We start from the raw sequence: 16,699 nt of genomic DNA, 5'->3' as shown, positions 1-16,699 counted from the left end.
AACCAACTGCTGATGTATGCCAGTTAGGGTGTGCACTTGGGAGGGGCAAAGGGGGGCTGCGATTTGTTCTCCACTTCAAGGAAATTTGATAAAATGGCTCAGAAAATACACAGAGCACCAACCTACTGACACATCATGAATGGCATGATACCAGGATTTAGTTCCCACTTAAAGTCTCCTTCTGGGCACTTACAGTAGAACAGAAATAAATAATCCAGTTTGTACTGACCATGCATCTACTAGGACACAGTCTTCCAATTCTTCAAGGTAAGCACTGGTAGCAATATTTTTGTAATTAAATCGAGGTATAAACTGAAGTAATCTGCCCTAAGTTAGCAAGTTAGTTAATGACTAAACCCAAATTTGATCCAGTGTCCTCCCCATCCCAGTGCCCACGCCCCTGTCCCGGTGCCTTCTTGCTCGTCTAGATGCTGCCTCCTGAGTGAAGGTTCAACGTTCAGAAAACCGAACTCTCAGTCAGACAGGACAATGTCGCTCAGCGCCTTACGTTTGAACCATGACACTCTGGCTTATCCGTCTCTAAGAAAAACCGTATTGTCATCATTCTCAAAAATGCTCTTTATTCATTCACATGTGTTATGGCATTTAATGTTCCTCCACACCCGCGAGCAGAGGAAGCAGAAAGAGCATGACTCCACTTTACAGATGAGGAACCTGAGATTCACAATAAAGTGCTTCTTGCACACTTGCAGTGTGAGTGGTCACAAGAGCACGACCCAGCGCTGCTCTCAGCTCTCCAACCTCACCCCTTCTCAAAGACAGCGGGGAGCGTGCAGAAGCACTCAGCCCTCGTTTTCACATACAGAAGGCTTAACTTTATTAAAAATATCTTTACCAACAAAATGAGGGAAACTATAACCAAAAAATTCATACTTAGAATATATAGAAACTATATTTCTATACAATTTTTCACTTTTATTAAGTCATTCAAAATTTTGCTCACTTTATTATATTCCAGGTACAGTGGTTATATGTAGGGTAAAGACATCTAGGCATTTTAGCATTTTTGTCTTTATATGCAAACCACTTCCAACCACTACTGATACCAGCAGATACCCCACCTGCAATTATTCAGTTGGAAAATTTTTTTGAAACAATGTGAATAAATAAGTTTTTGCTGCACGTTTGCATACATTAAAATATAATCATGAAAAACAGGCTGGTCGGCAATGAACAAATTTGCAAATGGTGTTAAAGGTCAGGCCCAACATTAACGCAGACCACCTCGACATCAATGAAAGACACTTCCAAAGGAAGAAATAATTTAAGTGGCCAAACACACATATAATTTTGTTCCTGCGATTAACTACATGGGTATCTGTATTACGACTGTTAGGATTCTAACAATCTCGGGATTTTTAAAGATTTTCTTTATCTGAGAGTGAGAGCGCGTGTACGCACGTGAGCGGGGGGAGGGGCAGAGGGAGAGGGAGAGAGAGAATCCCAAGCAGACCCCATGCTGAGCACAGAGCCCAACTCGGGGCTCAATCTCTCGCCCCTGAGATCATGACCTGAGATGAAATCAAGAGTCGGACGCCTAACTGACGGACGCCCCACAATCTCGGGATTTTTAGAAGCACCACGAGGAGGAAGAAATAAGGTACAAGACCTAGAAAACTGTCCATAAGAAAAGGAACAAAGCTCAGATTATCACTCAGAGAGTGCCCAGAACTTCCTCCTGCTCGGGCAGGCCAAAAGCAGGCCGGTGAGTGCCTGCGTCATGAGTACTCGAGTCCACACCTCATCCCACCACGTGGCGCCTGGGCTCCAGTCGGCAGAACCAATGAACACATCCTTGGTTGGGTGACTCAAGCACAATTTTGATGTGACACCATTCTGGAGAACAGCTAACTCGTATTTTACTTATCGATCTTTTTCTCACGTGCACGCATACAGTCTTAGAGATAATCCTGAAAGAGGGAAGAGACAATTCCAGCTCACTGTTTACACACAGGCACATCACCCAACTCAACAGAATCCCAGAAAGCACAGTAGGTCTGCGATGTTTCAGAGAGTGCCACCATCAGCTCTGATCATTTGTTTTTTGAATGGTGTCCCTAATACGCTTTTCCAGTTCCAGTAAGTTTTGGTAAAATTTTTCAGCAGTGTCTTCATCTAGGTCCATCTGGAAAAGAAGCAAAGATAGGGATGAACAGAAAGGAAAAATAAAACGAATGGCATTTGTGTAAAAGGAAGGTATTCAACATACATAAGAGAATAACACATACACAAAAACAACAGGGCTGGTAGGTCAGGGCTGGGGTTCCTGACTCTGAGATCCTGAGGACGTGTTCAGTCCAAACTCCAACCCTCAGCAAAGCTACCGATGCTGCCCTTACACAGCAAGACTGAAAGATCTGGTTTCGCTCTCTCCCCAACTCCTGTGTATCCAGTCATAGGAGACCCCAGCCAAATGAGATATGAGGACAAAAGAGAAAAATCAAAAGTTTTTTGCAATTAAACTGCCATCCACCTAATGTCCACCTTCTTCCATAAAGAGCCCAAGCTTTAGCCGGGTTCGCCAGCCTCCAGACTAAAAGCCTACATTGCCAGGCGCCACGGAAATGACTCTGCTCTGGCCAATGAGATCTGAGTGGACGTGGGTAGTCCTACCCACGAGTCCCCTTCGAAGGTATGGGCACTCCCATCTTTCCCCCTTCTTCCATCTTGCTCTCCTGAGCCAAAGAATGAGGGTCACACCCCAGGGATGGGCAGAAGAGTGACTGAAGGACCCTGGGTGCCTGGCAATTTGGGGAGCTGCCACACCAGCCCAAGGGGACCACTCTCCAAAACTGCTTTTACATGTGAGAAACCTGAGCTTCCATCCAGTTGAATCTGCTGTTAGTTCACACCCTCTGTTTCATGTAGAAAATCTAATTTTAACTGACACACTGTATGTAAAAGCAAACTCTCAGCTTCTATAAAAAAATAAAGCGATACCTCTTTTCAGGTCAACACAGAGCCTAAACTTTTTTAAAAAGCCTCTTTCTTCACAAAGCTGAAAGGCTGAAAATTAAAAACTTTTGAACATTTTGGAACTAACACTTACATTCATTATAAATCTCGTCAGAGTTTTTCCCTATTGGAACTGGATCCAATAGAGAGCTCATTCAACCCCACAACCCCACCTCTGAACAGAGAAGAAAGCGGACTTCCCCAAATTAATCAACGTTTTTAAAACACTTTCTTCAACACATTTCCATAAAATGCTAATACAATATTTTGGTTTATAGAATGAAGCATTTTCTCCCTAGTCATTCCCTCGAGATTAATCGATAGTATGTTCAAACAAACTCTGAGGGCCTTTTTAAAAGGAAGCTTATTAACTTACAATAGAGTTCCCAAGGCGTGTTCTCTGTGATATTAAGTACTACATAAAATGTGAAGGAAAAAAAAGTCACGTAGTCAAGAAAAAATTATAAACGGTAGGATGAAACACTGCGCACGTGCGCGCGCGCACACATACACACACACACACACACGCGTGAACTGTGGCAACTCCTCGGAGCCTTCCCTGGGCAAATGTGCTGTGTGGAAGTCTCTGAAAGTGGGAAGTAAAATATGAAGCATTGCTCAAATTTACTTGGCCGACAAACAGCTTTTTGCAAATCTTCTCAAGGAACTAGAATCCCACAGAACATATTTTGGAAAACATTGGAGGTTCATAGGTTCATCTTTAGTAGAGAGACACCATGGCAAGCAAGAGAACGGTTCCCCTTAGACCTCAAACTACTGACACAGACAAGATCACTGCCAATTATCTGACATCGCCGAGAGAAATTATTTGTCTCAATCTAGTTTCATTTTATGTCAGCGCCTCCCACATAAACTAGGCAGTGGAAAACAGGAGGCTGAGATAAACCTTACTCGTGACAAAAATACAAGAAAAACAGCTTTATAAGTTCAAAATAAATTTTCTCATTTTCTTATATGTAACTCCACGTTTGGCTTCTCTTTAGAAGACTACACAGTCTAAAAACCACGGCACCAAAGGTTCTTTTTTTCCATACTTCATCCCCTGACTCTTGAAAATACCAATGGATTGAAGCTAATAATTGTCACAAGCAGAACTGAACACTCAAAGGAAGTGAACTTCCAGAAAGACACTTTATGTGTCATCCACCTTGCAACATGTTTCTTGAGCGCCTACTATGTGCAAGGCAACATGCTAGGGAAGGGGGTATAATCCTCCCCCTCACAGAGCCTATATTCAGACAGAGGAGTCCGACATTGAGCGAATCCTACACAGAAGAGGTATGAGATGTCAAGAAAGCCTATGATGGAGGCACCTGACCTGGTCTGATGGGTCACAGAAGGCTGAGGTACAAGCTGACATCTTAGGCACAGGCAGAAATCAATCAGTTGAAAGAAGAAGGGTAAGAGGTATTCAGGTGGACAGAAGAGGACATGCGAGGCTCAGAGGCGGGAGAGAGAGCAGACAGGGATGAAAACAGGCCAGTGTGTTGCTAGCGACCAAAGAGGGAAGCCAGAGAGGGAAGCCAGGGAGCCGGGGACCAGTTCAGCAGCCGAGCAGCAAACGGTCTCCACGCAACAGCGTGAACGCGCTTACCTTCTGGGTTGTTACGTAATTGCTTCCAAAGCCAGTGGTGGCACTCAGATATTTGGTCAGAGGATTAAGAGACTCGGGCTTTTGGTGGAAAAGCCATACCTGGAAAGGAAGAGGATGTTGATGATTTTTTTCTTCTTTGGCCCAAGATGAGTGAGGCTGTGGGGAATCTATAATCAGCACTTAACCATGCTCTAAACAAACTCTAAAAATTCTCCTGAATATCATCAGCTAACGGTGATGTCTTCATGAGCCACCAGTGTAACCTGCTTAATAGTATCCTTTGAACATTTATTTAAAGCAGAAAAACCCTCATATTTTAGCTGTCTCTTTCCTTAATCCCCAAGTTAGAGTTCACAGCACACTGACTAGCTTTTTCAGAGTTGATACTCGCCCCATGCCACAGTAAGTACAGGTCATTGATGTAATATTTCATTTTCTTAGTAGGTAAGCATGACCATGCACACCATTCAGAGGATGTACATGGCAAAAGGTGAGTCTCCCTACCTTCCCAATTTTCCGGCCACCTAGCTGTCCTCTCTGGAAGCACGCACTCTTGCTAGTATCTTACATATTCTTCCAAAGAAAATCTGTTTGCTTAAAAACACATATATCCTCTTCTCTTACTTAAATGGAAGCAAAATATACACATTATTTCATACTTTGCATTTTTCACTTGAACGATAGGCCCTTCGAGATATGTTCAAATCAGCAAATAGAGAGCTGTTTCATTCGTTGCTAAAGAAGCCCAGTATTCCATCTCATGGATGGACCATCAATTATGTAATCAATTTCCAAATGATGGACATACACGTTATTTCCAGTCTTTGCTATTACAAACCACACTGCAGTGAATGATGAATACATCACCTCATGTGAATCTGAGTACATCTATAAGATAATTACCAAAGATGGAATTATTGGGTCAAAGGGCTGGGTGTGTGTTATCTTGAATGATCTTGCTAAACAGTCCTGGATACAGGCTTCATCAGTCTACCTCCCCCTAGCAGTGCGGGAGAGTGCTCGCTCCCAACGGCCCTGCCAGGATGGTGAAGTGCCAAGCTTCCTCATCTCTACTAATCAGAGATGAGAAACAGTCTTTCGTTACAGTTTTGATTTCCATGTCTCTTAGCATGAATAAGGTTGAGCGCCTCTTCATGGGATTAAGACAGTTTAAAGATTCTCTGTTCATACCCTTTGCCCACTGTTCCAGCAGGTTGTTTCTCTTGATTTGCTGAAGCTCCTTAACTAGTATAAAAATGAACCCTTTCCTATGATATGAGTGGCAGCTAATTTTCTTCCACATCGTGGTCAGTCTTTGGAGTGTATTTATAGTGAGGATTTTGGTCACGCAAAATTTGATAACTTTCATGTAATCAAAATGTTCAGGGGCGCCTGGGTGGCTCAGTCGGTTAAGCGTCTGCATTCGGCTCAGGTCATGATCTCAGGGTCCTGGGATCAAGCCCCACATTGGGTTCCCTGCTCAGCGGGGAGCCTGCTTCTCCCTCTCCCTCTGTCCCTCCCCCGCCCCACCGCTTATGCTCTCTCTCTCTCTCTCTCCCTCTCTCAAATAAATAAAATTAAAAAAAAAAAATGCTCAGTCTTTTTTCTTGCAGCTCCTGGGAATAGCTAAGCCCCCACACTCTTAAACTATTTAAACATGTCCCCATATTTCCTTCTAGTAATCATATATTTTAACTTTTATGTGTAACCCTTTTATCTAGAATTTTATTTGGGTATGACGTATGAAGAAAAGATCCTATTCTCTTTTTCGGCAACATTGGCTGAATAATCCCTGTCCCCCACTAATTTGGAATGCCATCGCTATCATACACCAGATCCCTGTACGGTGAGGGCCTGTCCCAAACTTTCTATTCTATTCCACTGATCTGTCAAGTCACATGCCAGCACTATACTGTTTTCATTGAGATAGTTTTCTTTGAAATCTTAAATGCTGAGGAGGGTGGAGCAAGATGGCGGAGGAGTAGGAGACCTAAATTTCGTCTGGTCCCAGGAATTCAGCTGGATAGGGATCAAACCATTCTGAACACCTACAAACTCAACAGGAGATGGAAGAATAGCAGCAATTCTATGAACAGAAAAGCGACCACTTTCTGGAAGGTAGGAGAAGTGAATCCGAGGCGATATTCAGGAGGATAGACGGCAGGGGAGGGGGCCTCCATCAGCTGCTACCCGCAGTGATAGAGCCGCAGAGCACAAAATCGGAACTTTTAGAAGTCGGCTCTGCTGAGGGACATCGCTCCAGTGGCTAAGCGGGGGGTGGAACCCTCGCGGGACAGTGTGGTCTCAGGACCCTCGGGGTCACAGAAAGACCGGGGGTGCCTGAGTGCGGCAGAGCTCCCAGGTATCGGAGCGGGGAAGCCGGCTGCAGAGACGGAGCCGAGGAGCGGGCTCTCAGCTCGGGGTTGCCATAAACCGTGATCCGCAGCACAGTCAGGCCACTGCTCCTCCAGCAGGGACCCAACAAGTGGCAGATCCGGGGAGACTCCCCTTCCTCCCCTGGGAGGAGCGGCGTGGGAGCGCACCACAGGGATCTGCTGGGTTTGGAGACTCCGCACGGGGTCGGGTGCCAGAGATAGAAACGCTTGGTCACAGGCCGGGTGAGCACGGAGTGTGGCCGGAGACCGGGGAGACGGCAGTGACTGACTGCTTTTCTCTGGGGGCGCACTGAGGAGTGGGGACGCCGAGTTCTCGGCTCCTCTGGGGCAGAGATTGGGAGGCCACCCATTCTCACTCTTGGCCTCCAAAGCCGTACGGAAAGCTTGCAGGGACAAAAGCTCCCGAGAGAAACCCGAGCAGATTACTTAGCCCGACCCGGCAAGGGCAGGGCAATTCCGCCTCCAGCAAAAACATTTGGGAACCATGGCAACAGGCCCCTCCACCAGAAGATCAGCAAGAACAGCCAGCCAAGACCAAGTTTACCCATCAACGAGAACGGCAGAACTCCAGCGCTAGGGGAATAATGCACATAGAATCCATGGCTTTTTTACCATGATTCTTTAGTCTTTCAAAGTTAGTTTTTTAATTTTCTTTATTTTTTCTTTTTCTATTTTTTTTCTTGAATTTTTCTTCTTTCCTTTTTCAACCATCTTATCAATTCCTTTTTTAAAATCTTTTTTAATTTTCATTTTTACAGTCATATTCTAGCACTTCATTGTATTTAACCTTATTTTTTGTATATATATATAAGTTTTTCTTTCTTTAAAATTTTGGGAGACAGTTTCTTCTAACAGACCAAAATATACCTTAATCTCTAGTGTATGGCTTGCCTGATTACATTCTTTTTTTTTTAAATTTCTCTTTTCTTTTTTTCAACCAACTTCTTGTCAATTCCTTTTTTAAAATCTTTTTCAATTTTCATCTTTACAGTCATATTCATCATATTTACCCTTATTTTTATATATATATATAAGTTTTTCTTTCTTTAAAATTTTAGGAGGCAGTTTCTTCTAACAGACCAAAATACACCCAAAATCTAGTGTGTGGCTCTGTTCTATTCACCAGCCTGATTGTATTCTTTTTTTTTTTTTTCTTCTCCCCCTGGTTTTGGGTCTCTTCTGATTTGTTTAGTGTATATTTTTCTAGGGTCATTGTTACACTTTTAGCATTTTGTTCTATCATTCATCTATTCTTCTCTGGACAAAATGACAAGACGGAAAAACTCACCTCAAAAAAAAAGAACAAGAGGCAGTACTGACTGCCAGGGACCTAATCAATATAGACATTAGTAAGATGTCAGAACTAGAGTTCAGAATGACTATTCTAAAGATACTAGCTGGGCTTCGAAAAAGTATAGAAGATACTAGAGAATCCCTTTCTGGAGAAATAAAAGAACTAAAATCTAACCAAGTTGAAATCAAAAAGGCTATTAATGAGGTGTAATAAAAAAATGGAGGCTCCAACTGTTAGGATAAATGAGGCAGAAGAGAAAATTAGTGATACAGAAGACCAAATGATGGAGAATAAAGAAGCTGAAAAAAGAGAGATAAACAACTACTGGATCACAAGGGGAGAATTTGAGAGATAAGTGATACCATAAGACAAAACAATATTAGAATAATTGGAATCCCAGAAGAAAAAAGAGAGGGAGAAGCAGAAGGTATATTAGAACAAATTACAGCAGAGAACTTCCCTAATTTGGGGAAGGAAACAGGCATCAAAATCCAGGAGGCACAGAGAAACCCCCTCAAAATCAATAAAAATAGGTCAACACCCCAACATCTAATAGTAAAACTTACGAGTCTCAGAGACAAAGAGAAAATCCTGAAAGCAGTTCAGGACTAGAGGTCTGTAACCTACAATAGTAGAAATATTAGATAGGCCGCAGACCTATCCACAGAGACCTGGCAGGCCAGAAAGGACTGGCATGATATATTCAGAGCACTAAACGAGAAAATATGCAGCCAAGAATACTATATCCAGCTAGGCTGTCATTGAAAATAGAAGGAGAGATAAAAAGCTTCCAGGACAAACAAAAACTAAAAGAATTTGCCAACACCAAACCATCCCTACAAGAAATATTGAAAGGGGTCCTCTAAGCAAAGAGAGAGCCTAAAAGCAACATAGACCAGAAAGGAACACAGACAATATACAGTAACAGTCACCTTACAGGCAATACAATGGCACTAAATTCCTATCTTTCAATAGTTACCCTGAATGTAACTATGGGCTAAATGCCCCAATCAAAAGACACAGGCTATCAGATTGGATTAAAAAACAAGACTCATCCATATGCTGTCTGCAAGAGACTCATTTTAGACCCAAAGACACCTCCAGATTTAAAGTGAGGGGGTGGAAAACCGTTTACCATGCTAATGTACATCAAAAGAAAGCTGGGGTGGCAATCCTTATATCAGACAAATTAGATTTGAAATCAAAGACTATAATAAGAGATGAGGAAGGACACTATATCATACTTAAAGGGTCTATCCAACAAGAAGATCTAACAATTTTAAATATCTATGCCCCTAACATGGGAGCAGCCAATTATATAAGCCAATTAAAACAAAATCAAAGAAACACATAGACAATAATACAATAATGGTAGGAGACTTTAATACCCTCCTCACTGAAATGGACAGATCATAAGAGCAAAAGATCAACAAGGAAATAAAGACTTTAAATGACACACTGGACCAGATGGACTTCACAGATATATTTAGAACATTCCATCTCAAAGCAACAGAGTACACATTCTTCTCTAGTGCCCATGGAACATTCTCCAGAATCGATCACATCCTGGGTCACAAATCAGGTCTCAACCAGTACCAAAAGATTGGGATCATTCCCTGCATATTTTCAGACCACAATGCTTTGAAACTAGAACTCAGTCACAAGAGGAAAGTTGGAAAGAACTCAAATACATGAAGGCTAAGAGCATCCTACTAAAGAATGAATGGGTCAACCAGGAAATTAAAGAATAATTTAAAAAATTCATGGAAACAAATGAAAATGAAAACACAGCTGCTGAAAATCTTTGGGATGCAGCAAAGGCAGTCCTAAGAGGAAAGTATATAGCAATACAAGCCTTCCTCAAGAAACAAGAAAGGTCTCAAATACACAACCTAACCCTACACCTAAAGGAGCTGGAGAAAGAACAGCAAATAAAGCCTAAACCCAGCAGGAGAAGAAAAATAATAAATATCAGAGAAGAAATCAATGAAATAGAAACCAAAAGAACAGTAGAATAGATCAACGAAGCTAGGAGCTGGTTCTTTGAAAGAATTAATAAGACTGATAAACCCCTGGCCAGACTTATCAAAAAGAAAAGAGAAATGACCCAATTAAATAAAATCATGAATGAAAGAGAAGAGATCACAACCAACACCAAAGAAATACAAAGGGAAAAATGTAGGGGGGGAAATCGGAGGGGGAGACAAACCATGAGAGACTATGGGCTCTGAGAAACAAACTGAGGGTTCTAGAGGGGAGGCGGGTGGGGGGATGGGTTAGCCTGGTGATGGGTATTAAAGAGGGCATGTACTACACGGAGCACTGGGTGTTACACGCAAACAATGAATCATGGAACACTACATCAAAAACTAATGATGTAATGTATGGTGATTAACATAACATAATAAAAAAAAGTTCAAAAAACAAACAAAACAAAACAAAAAAACCAAACAATTATAAGAACATAGTATGAGCAACTATATGCCAGCAAATTAGATAATCTGAAAGAAATGGATGCATTCCTAGAGACATATAAACTACCAAAACTGAACCGGAAGAAACAGAAAATCTGAACAGACCCATAACCAGTAAGGAAATTGAAGCAGTCATCAAAAATCTCCCAACAAACAAGAGCCCAGGGCCAGATGGCTTCCCAGGAGAATTCTACCAAACATTTAAAGAAGAATTAATACCTATTCTTCTGAAACTGTTCCAAAAAATAGAAATGGAAGGAAAATTTCCAAACACGTTTTATGAGGCCACAATTACCTTGATCCCAAATCCAGACAAAGACCCCATCAAAAAGGAGAATTACAGACCAATATCCCTGATGGACATGGATGCAAAAATTCTCACCAAAATACTAGCCAATAGGATCCAACAGTACATTAAAAGGATTATTCACCATGACCAAGTGGGATTTATCCCTGGGCTGCAAGGCTGGTACAACATCCACAAATCAATCAATGTGATACAATACATTAATAAAAGAAAGAACAAGAACCATATGATCCTCTCAATAGATGCAGAAAAAGCATTTGACAAAGTACAGCATCCTTTCCTGATCAAAACTCTTCACAATGTAGGGATAGAGGGTACATACCTCACATCATAAAAGCCATCTATGAAAAACCTACAGCAAGTATCATTCTCAATGGGGAAAAACTGAGAGCTTTCCCCCTAACATCAGGAACACGGCTGGGATTCCACTATCACCACCGCTATTCAACATAGGACTAGAAGTCCTAGCCACAGCAATGAGACAACAAAAAGAAATAAAAGGCATCCGAATCAGTAAAGAAGTCAAACTCTCACTCTTTGCAGATGATATGATACTTTATGTGGAAAACCCAAGACTCCACCCCAAAACTGCTAGAACTCATACAGGAATTCAGTCAAGTGGCAGGATATAAAATCAATGCACAGATATCAGTTGCATTTCTATACACCAACAACAAGACAGAAGAAAGTGAAATTAAGGAGTCAATCCCATTTACAATTGCACCCAAAACCATAAGATACCTAGGAATAAATCTAACCAAAGAGGCAAAGAATCTGTACTCAGAAAACCACAGAATACTCATGAAAGAAATTGAGGAAGACACAAAGAAATGGAAAAATGTTCCATGCTCATGGATTGGAAGAACAAATATTGTGAAAATGTCTATGCTACCTAGAGCAATCCATACATTTAATGCAATCCCTATCAAAATACCATCCACTTTTTTCAAAGAAATAGAACAAATAATCCTAAAATTTATATGGAACCAGAAAAGACCCCAAATAGCCAGAGGAATGTTGAAAAAGAAAAGCAAAGTTGGCGGCATCACAATTCCGGACTTCAAGCTCTATTACAAAGCTATAATCATCAAGACAGTATGGTACTGGCACAAAAACAGACACATGGATCAACGGAACAGAATAGAGAGCCCAGAAATGGACCCTCACTCTATGGTCAACTAATCTTTGACAAAGCAGGAGAGAATGTCCAATGGAAAAAAGTCTCTTCAACAAATGGTGTTAGGAAAATTGGACAGCCACATGCAGAAGAATGAAACTGGACCATTTCCTTACACCACACACAAAAATAGATGCAAAATGGATGAAAGACCTAAATGTGAGACAGAAAATACTTGAGAACACAAGCAGCAACCTCTTCGACCTCAGCCACAGCAACTTCTTCCTAGAAACATCACCAAAGGTAAGGGAAGCAAGAGCAAAAATGAATTATTGGGACTTCATCAAGATAAAAAACTTTTGCAAAGCAAAGGAAACAGTCAACAAAACTAAGAGACAACTGACAGAATGGGAGAAGATATTTGCAAATGACATATCAGATAAAGGGCTAGTATCCAAAATCTATAAAGTTATCAAACTCAACACCCAGAGAACAAATAATCAAATCAACAAATGGGCAGAAGACATGAACAGACATTTCTGCAAAGAACACACCCAAATGGGGATGCCTGGGTGGCTCAGTCGGTTAAGCGTCTGCCTTCGGCTCAGGACATGATCCCAGGGTCCTGGGATCAATTGCCACATCGGGCTCCTTGATCAGCAGGAAGCTTGCTTCTCCCTCTGCCTGCCACTCCCCCTACTTGTGCTTGCTCTCTCCCTCTCTATCTCTCTGACAAATAAATAAAATCTTTAAAAAAAAAGACATCCAAATGGCCAACAGACACATGAAAAAGTGCTCAACATCACTCAGCATCAGGGAAATACAAATCAAAACCTCAATGAGATACCACCTCACACAGGTCAGAATGGCTAAAATTAACAAGTCAGGAAACGACAGATGTTGGCGAGGATGCGGAGAAAGGGGAATCTTCGTACACTGTTGGTGGGAATGCAGCTGGTGCAGCCACTCTGGAAAACAGTATGGAGGTTCCTCAAAAAGTTGAAAATAGAGTTACCCTACAACCCAGCAATTGCAGTGCTGGGTATTTACCCCAAAGATACAAATGTAGTGATCTGAAGGGGCACCTGCAGCCCAATGTTTATAGCAGCAATGTCCACAATAGCCAAACTATGGAAAGAGCCCAGATGTCCATCAACAGATGAATGGATAAAGATGTGGTATATATATACAATGGAATATTATGCAGCCATCAAAAAAATGAAATCTTGCCATTTGCAACGATGTGGATATAACTAAAGGGTATTACGCTGAGCGAAATAAGTCAATCAGAGAAAGACAAGTATCATATGATCTCACTGATATGAGGAATTTGAGAAACAAGACAGAGGATCATAGGGGAAGGAGGGAGAAATGAAACAAAACTAAACCAGAGAGGGAGACAAACAATAAGAGACTCAATCTCAGGAAACAAACAGGATTGCTGGAGTGGAGGGGGGTGGGAGGGATGGGGTGGCTGGGTGATGGACACTGGGGAGGGTGTATGCTAAGGTGAGCACTGTGAATTGTGTAAGACTGATGAATCATAGACCTGTAGCCCTGAAACAAATAATACATTATATGTTAATAAAAAAAAAAAGTAAAAAAAAAAAATAAATAAATACAATTTTAAAAAAATCTTAAATGCTGAAATACACAAAATCCTTTATGGTAAGCCTCCTCTCATGTATGCCCATAATTCCTGTTTTACAGATAATAAAAGGCTTAAATGAGTGAAAAAATGTGCCCAGTACTTCATAGCCAGAAACTGGAGAAGTGGGATTTGAACAGAACCAGTCGAACTCTAGAGTCCACATGCTGAACCATTGTGCCTTTGGCCACTCCAGCTTAGTCCACGTAAGGAGCCGAAACTCACCTGAGGATTGCAGAGATTCTTACCACACATGCGCTAGGCCCAAACCCTCATCCATCCATATCTACCAGCATTTACAACCATTGCTAAGTGGCAATCGAGGCATCCATCCACATTTTAGGAAATTCCAGCAGGGTCACAAAGTTTTTAAACTGTGCCATGGGTCATGCTGTCCTATCCAGATCCAGCTCATCCTTCAGAGCCCAGATCAAGCCCTACTTAATGAGGAAAGCTTGCTCCCACCAGCCCAGCTTCCAATGATCCTCCTTTCTGATCAGTCCAACTACTCACCACCTGATGACAAAATGTCTTATTTTCTCGCCTCTCTTCTATATTCCTTTTTTTTTTCTCCCGAAACATGACCCTAAGCACCTTAGTAAATGGAGATTTTGTCTTCTAACTATTCTTCACACCACTGATACTCAATATATACTTGACCTCCACACTTGATTTTTAGTATCTGAGATGTGTAGAATGAGTAATCTCTAAAGGACCACATACTATTTCTAATGCTTTGGCAAATATATGAAGGACTAATTAAAACTGGTTTAAAAGCACTTGCTTTGACAATCAATTTGTGTTCCTACGACAAATGCATTTATTTCTGCAACGTTTACCAAAACAAGAGTGCCAACCGCTTCCCTCAATGTTTTCCTTAGTTAATTTCAACGCAGCCAAGATTTAAGAATCTACTAAGTATGAGCACTACAGTGACAGAGGACAAACAAGCTTCATCTCGTGGGACAGTTCTGATCCATGAGCAAAAGGTGCCTTTGGGGCCTTTTGTTGACGAATCATCAGAGACATCGTTTGAGTAATGAGTAATGTCTGCCATTGATAAGGAAACACACGTAATCCATTTGCCATTTAAGGAAATGCACTGCCTTTCTAATAAAGTAACAACTTGATTCTCTTCATATTTAAACAGAGTTAAGAGAATCGTCATATAAGGAAATGGAGTTGGACTGTGTCACCTGTACTCTTGGCCTGCAAGACGCACCTTCTCCCTGGGAACGGGAACCGTTGGCCTGGCTACCATCTTGTTTTGCCTGCCCCTGCAGTATTCCGCTGCTCTGCCCTCTAGCTGCTGTGTACCTTGCTTCTGCAGAGACACTGTCCCTACGACACGGTATCCAGCGCTGTGGTAGATACTACACTTCTAAATTTCACTCCTCATCCTCTGTCCTCAGGCTCATGGCCCCCCTTAGTCCAAAACAGGACCTTGATTATTCACAGAGCTTATCTTTTCTGTTGAGATTGTTCCCACTCCCAGTGAACTTCAGTTTATATCCGCTAAGCAACCCTACACGCAGCTGCAGCTCCAGCAACGTACCAGGGCTTCCGTTCCGTTGTGCGGCGTCACAGTGAAAGCATTTGCAAAAAAGCGAAGCTGAGGAAAAGAAAAGAACCGTCATTTTGTGGCGGTGTAGAACAGAGTCACAAAAGCATTATTCATTTATATACTAAAAAAGATAATCTGCACTTCTCATCAGAGAACATTTTTTAAGTACCGAAAACTAAAGAAGTCTAAAAAAGAAATATCACTTAATCTCCATCACTCTGAGCCAACCACTTTTAACATGGGGGCATAATTCCTTCTCATCTTTTTCTTATACCTGCCATCATGGAGGGACATTTTTTCCAGAGCTCTGCAAGAGAGAAACATTTCCTATAAGTAGCATTTTCTAATGGGGAAGGAACGCTGGTCCTGCAAGACGCTCAAAACACAAAACAAAAGAAACAAGCAAAAACATGGTTCCGTGGCCATACAGTGCACAACCATCCCCTTCTTGGGAACTTTTAATGCATATGACCACATTGAGAGCTCGGAGAAATCTAGTTGAACAGCACTTAACACAGGTTTCTCAAAATTATGTAATCCTAGAACTCCTGGGAGCTATGGTGTGTGATCAAAGACACAGCCGCTGACAGAGAAGGGGACATTCGGATGGTGAGGCAGGGGGATAGCAGGGTGTACAAAGCAGAGGTTACACACTGAGGAACTTCAAAAACCTCAAATGAAATGAAACTCTGCCACCTTCTGGTTCAACTTCTTAAATCAGTTCCCAACCCTTAAACACACCTTTTTGGTCCCGGGTCGAAGAGCTGAAGTGTTCATCACTTACCAGCCATATGATGGGCAGCAGTACTGTCCACACACAGGGAGGGAGAATTCCACAGGTCATACTGGTCACCATTGTGCCTGGGCACACCACGCTGGAATACAGACCCTGAGAGCACAGGGAGGAGCCAAAGTAAGATTCAAATTCAGTGTTTATGGACGCAGCCCATCCACGTGCTTGTGAATAAAGGACATATGCAAATGAATCAGGAAGCCAGGGCATGAAGGATTTATGCTCTGAGCTGCCCCTGAAGCCTGGCAAACCGTATCAGTGAAAGAATCATGTCCGGAGGACACACGAGGAGAGGCGCTCAGGATGCAAAGATGAGTAAGACAAGGTCTCTGTTCTCCAGAAATTCACAGAACAAAGAATAACCCAACTTGGGGCTGGAAGAGAAAAGGAGGATCTGGTTACTGGAGTTTGCCAGGTATTGGCTTAATTGAAGATCGGTTTATTGATCATAATAAGCACTTCAGATAAAAAAGACATCTACAACACAGTCTCTGCCTTCAAGAAGTTTCTGGTCT

General features: G+C 42.0%; 1 protein-coding gene across 1 annotated transcript in view; it reads right to left on the bottom strand.

The window, feature by feature from the left end:
• Positions 1-561: 561 nt before the first annotated feature.
• HSD17B7 (hydroxysteroid 17-beta dehydrogenase 7) overlaps positions 562-16,699 on the bottom strand; it is a 30,779-nt gene continuing 14,641 nt past the window's right edge. The window contains exons 6-9 of the mRNA XM_032422229.1: positions 16,176-16,280; positions 15,383-15,439; positions 4,592-4,690; positions 562-2,146 (exon numbers count right to left, since the gene is read on the bottom strand). Coding sequence (XP_032278120.1) covers positions 2,045-2,146; positions 4,592-4,690; positions 15,383-15,439; positions 16,176-16,280 — 363 coding nt within the window. The 3' untranslated portion in view covers positions 562-2,044. The remainder of the gene's footprint in view (positions 2,147-4,591; positions 4,691-15,382; positions 15,440-16,175; positions 16,281-16,699) is intronic.

Source organism: Phoca vitulina, unplaced genomic scaffold, assembly GCF_004348235.1.
Source record: "Phoca vitulina isolate PV1807 unplaced genomic scaffold, GSC_HSeal_1.0 scaffold26, whole genome shotgun sequence".
NCBI classification, from domain to species: Eukaryota; Metazoa; Chordata; class Mammalia; order Carnivora; family Phocidae; genus Phoca; species Phoca vitulina.
This window is presented reverse-complemented; position numbering and strand designations above follow the sequence as displayed.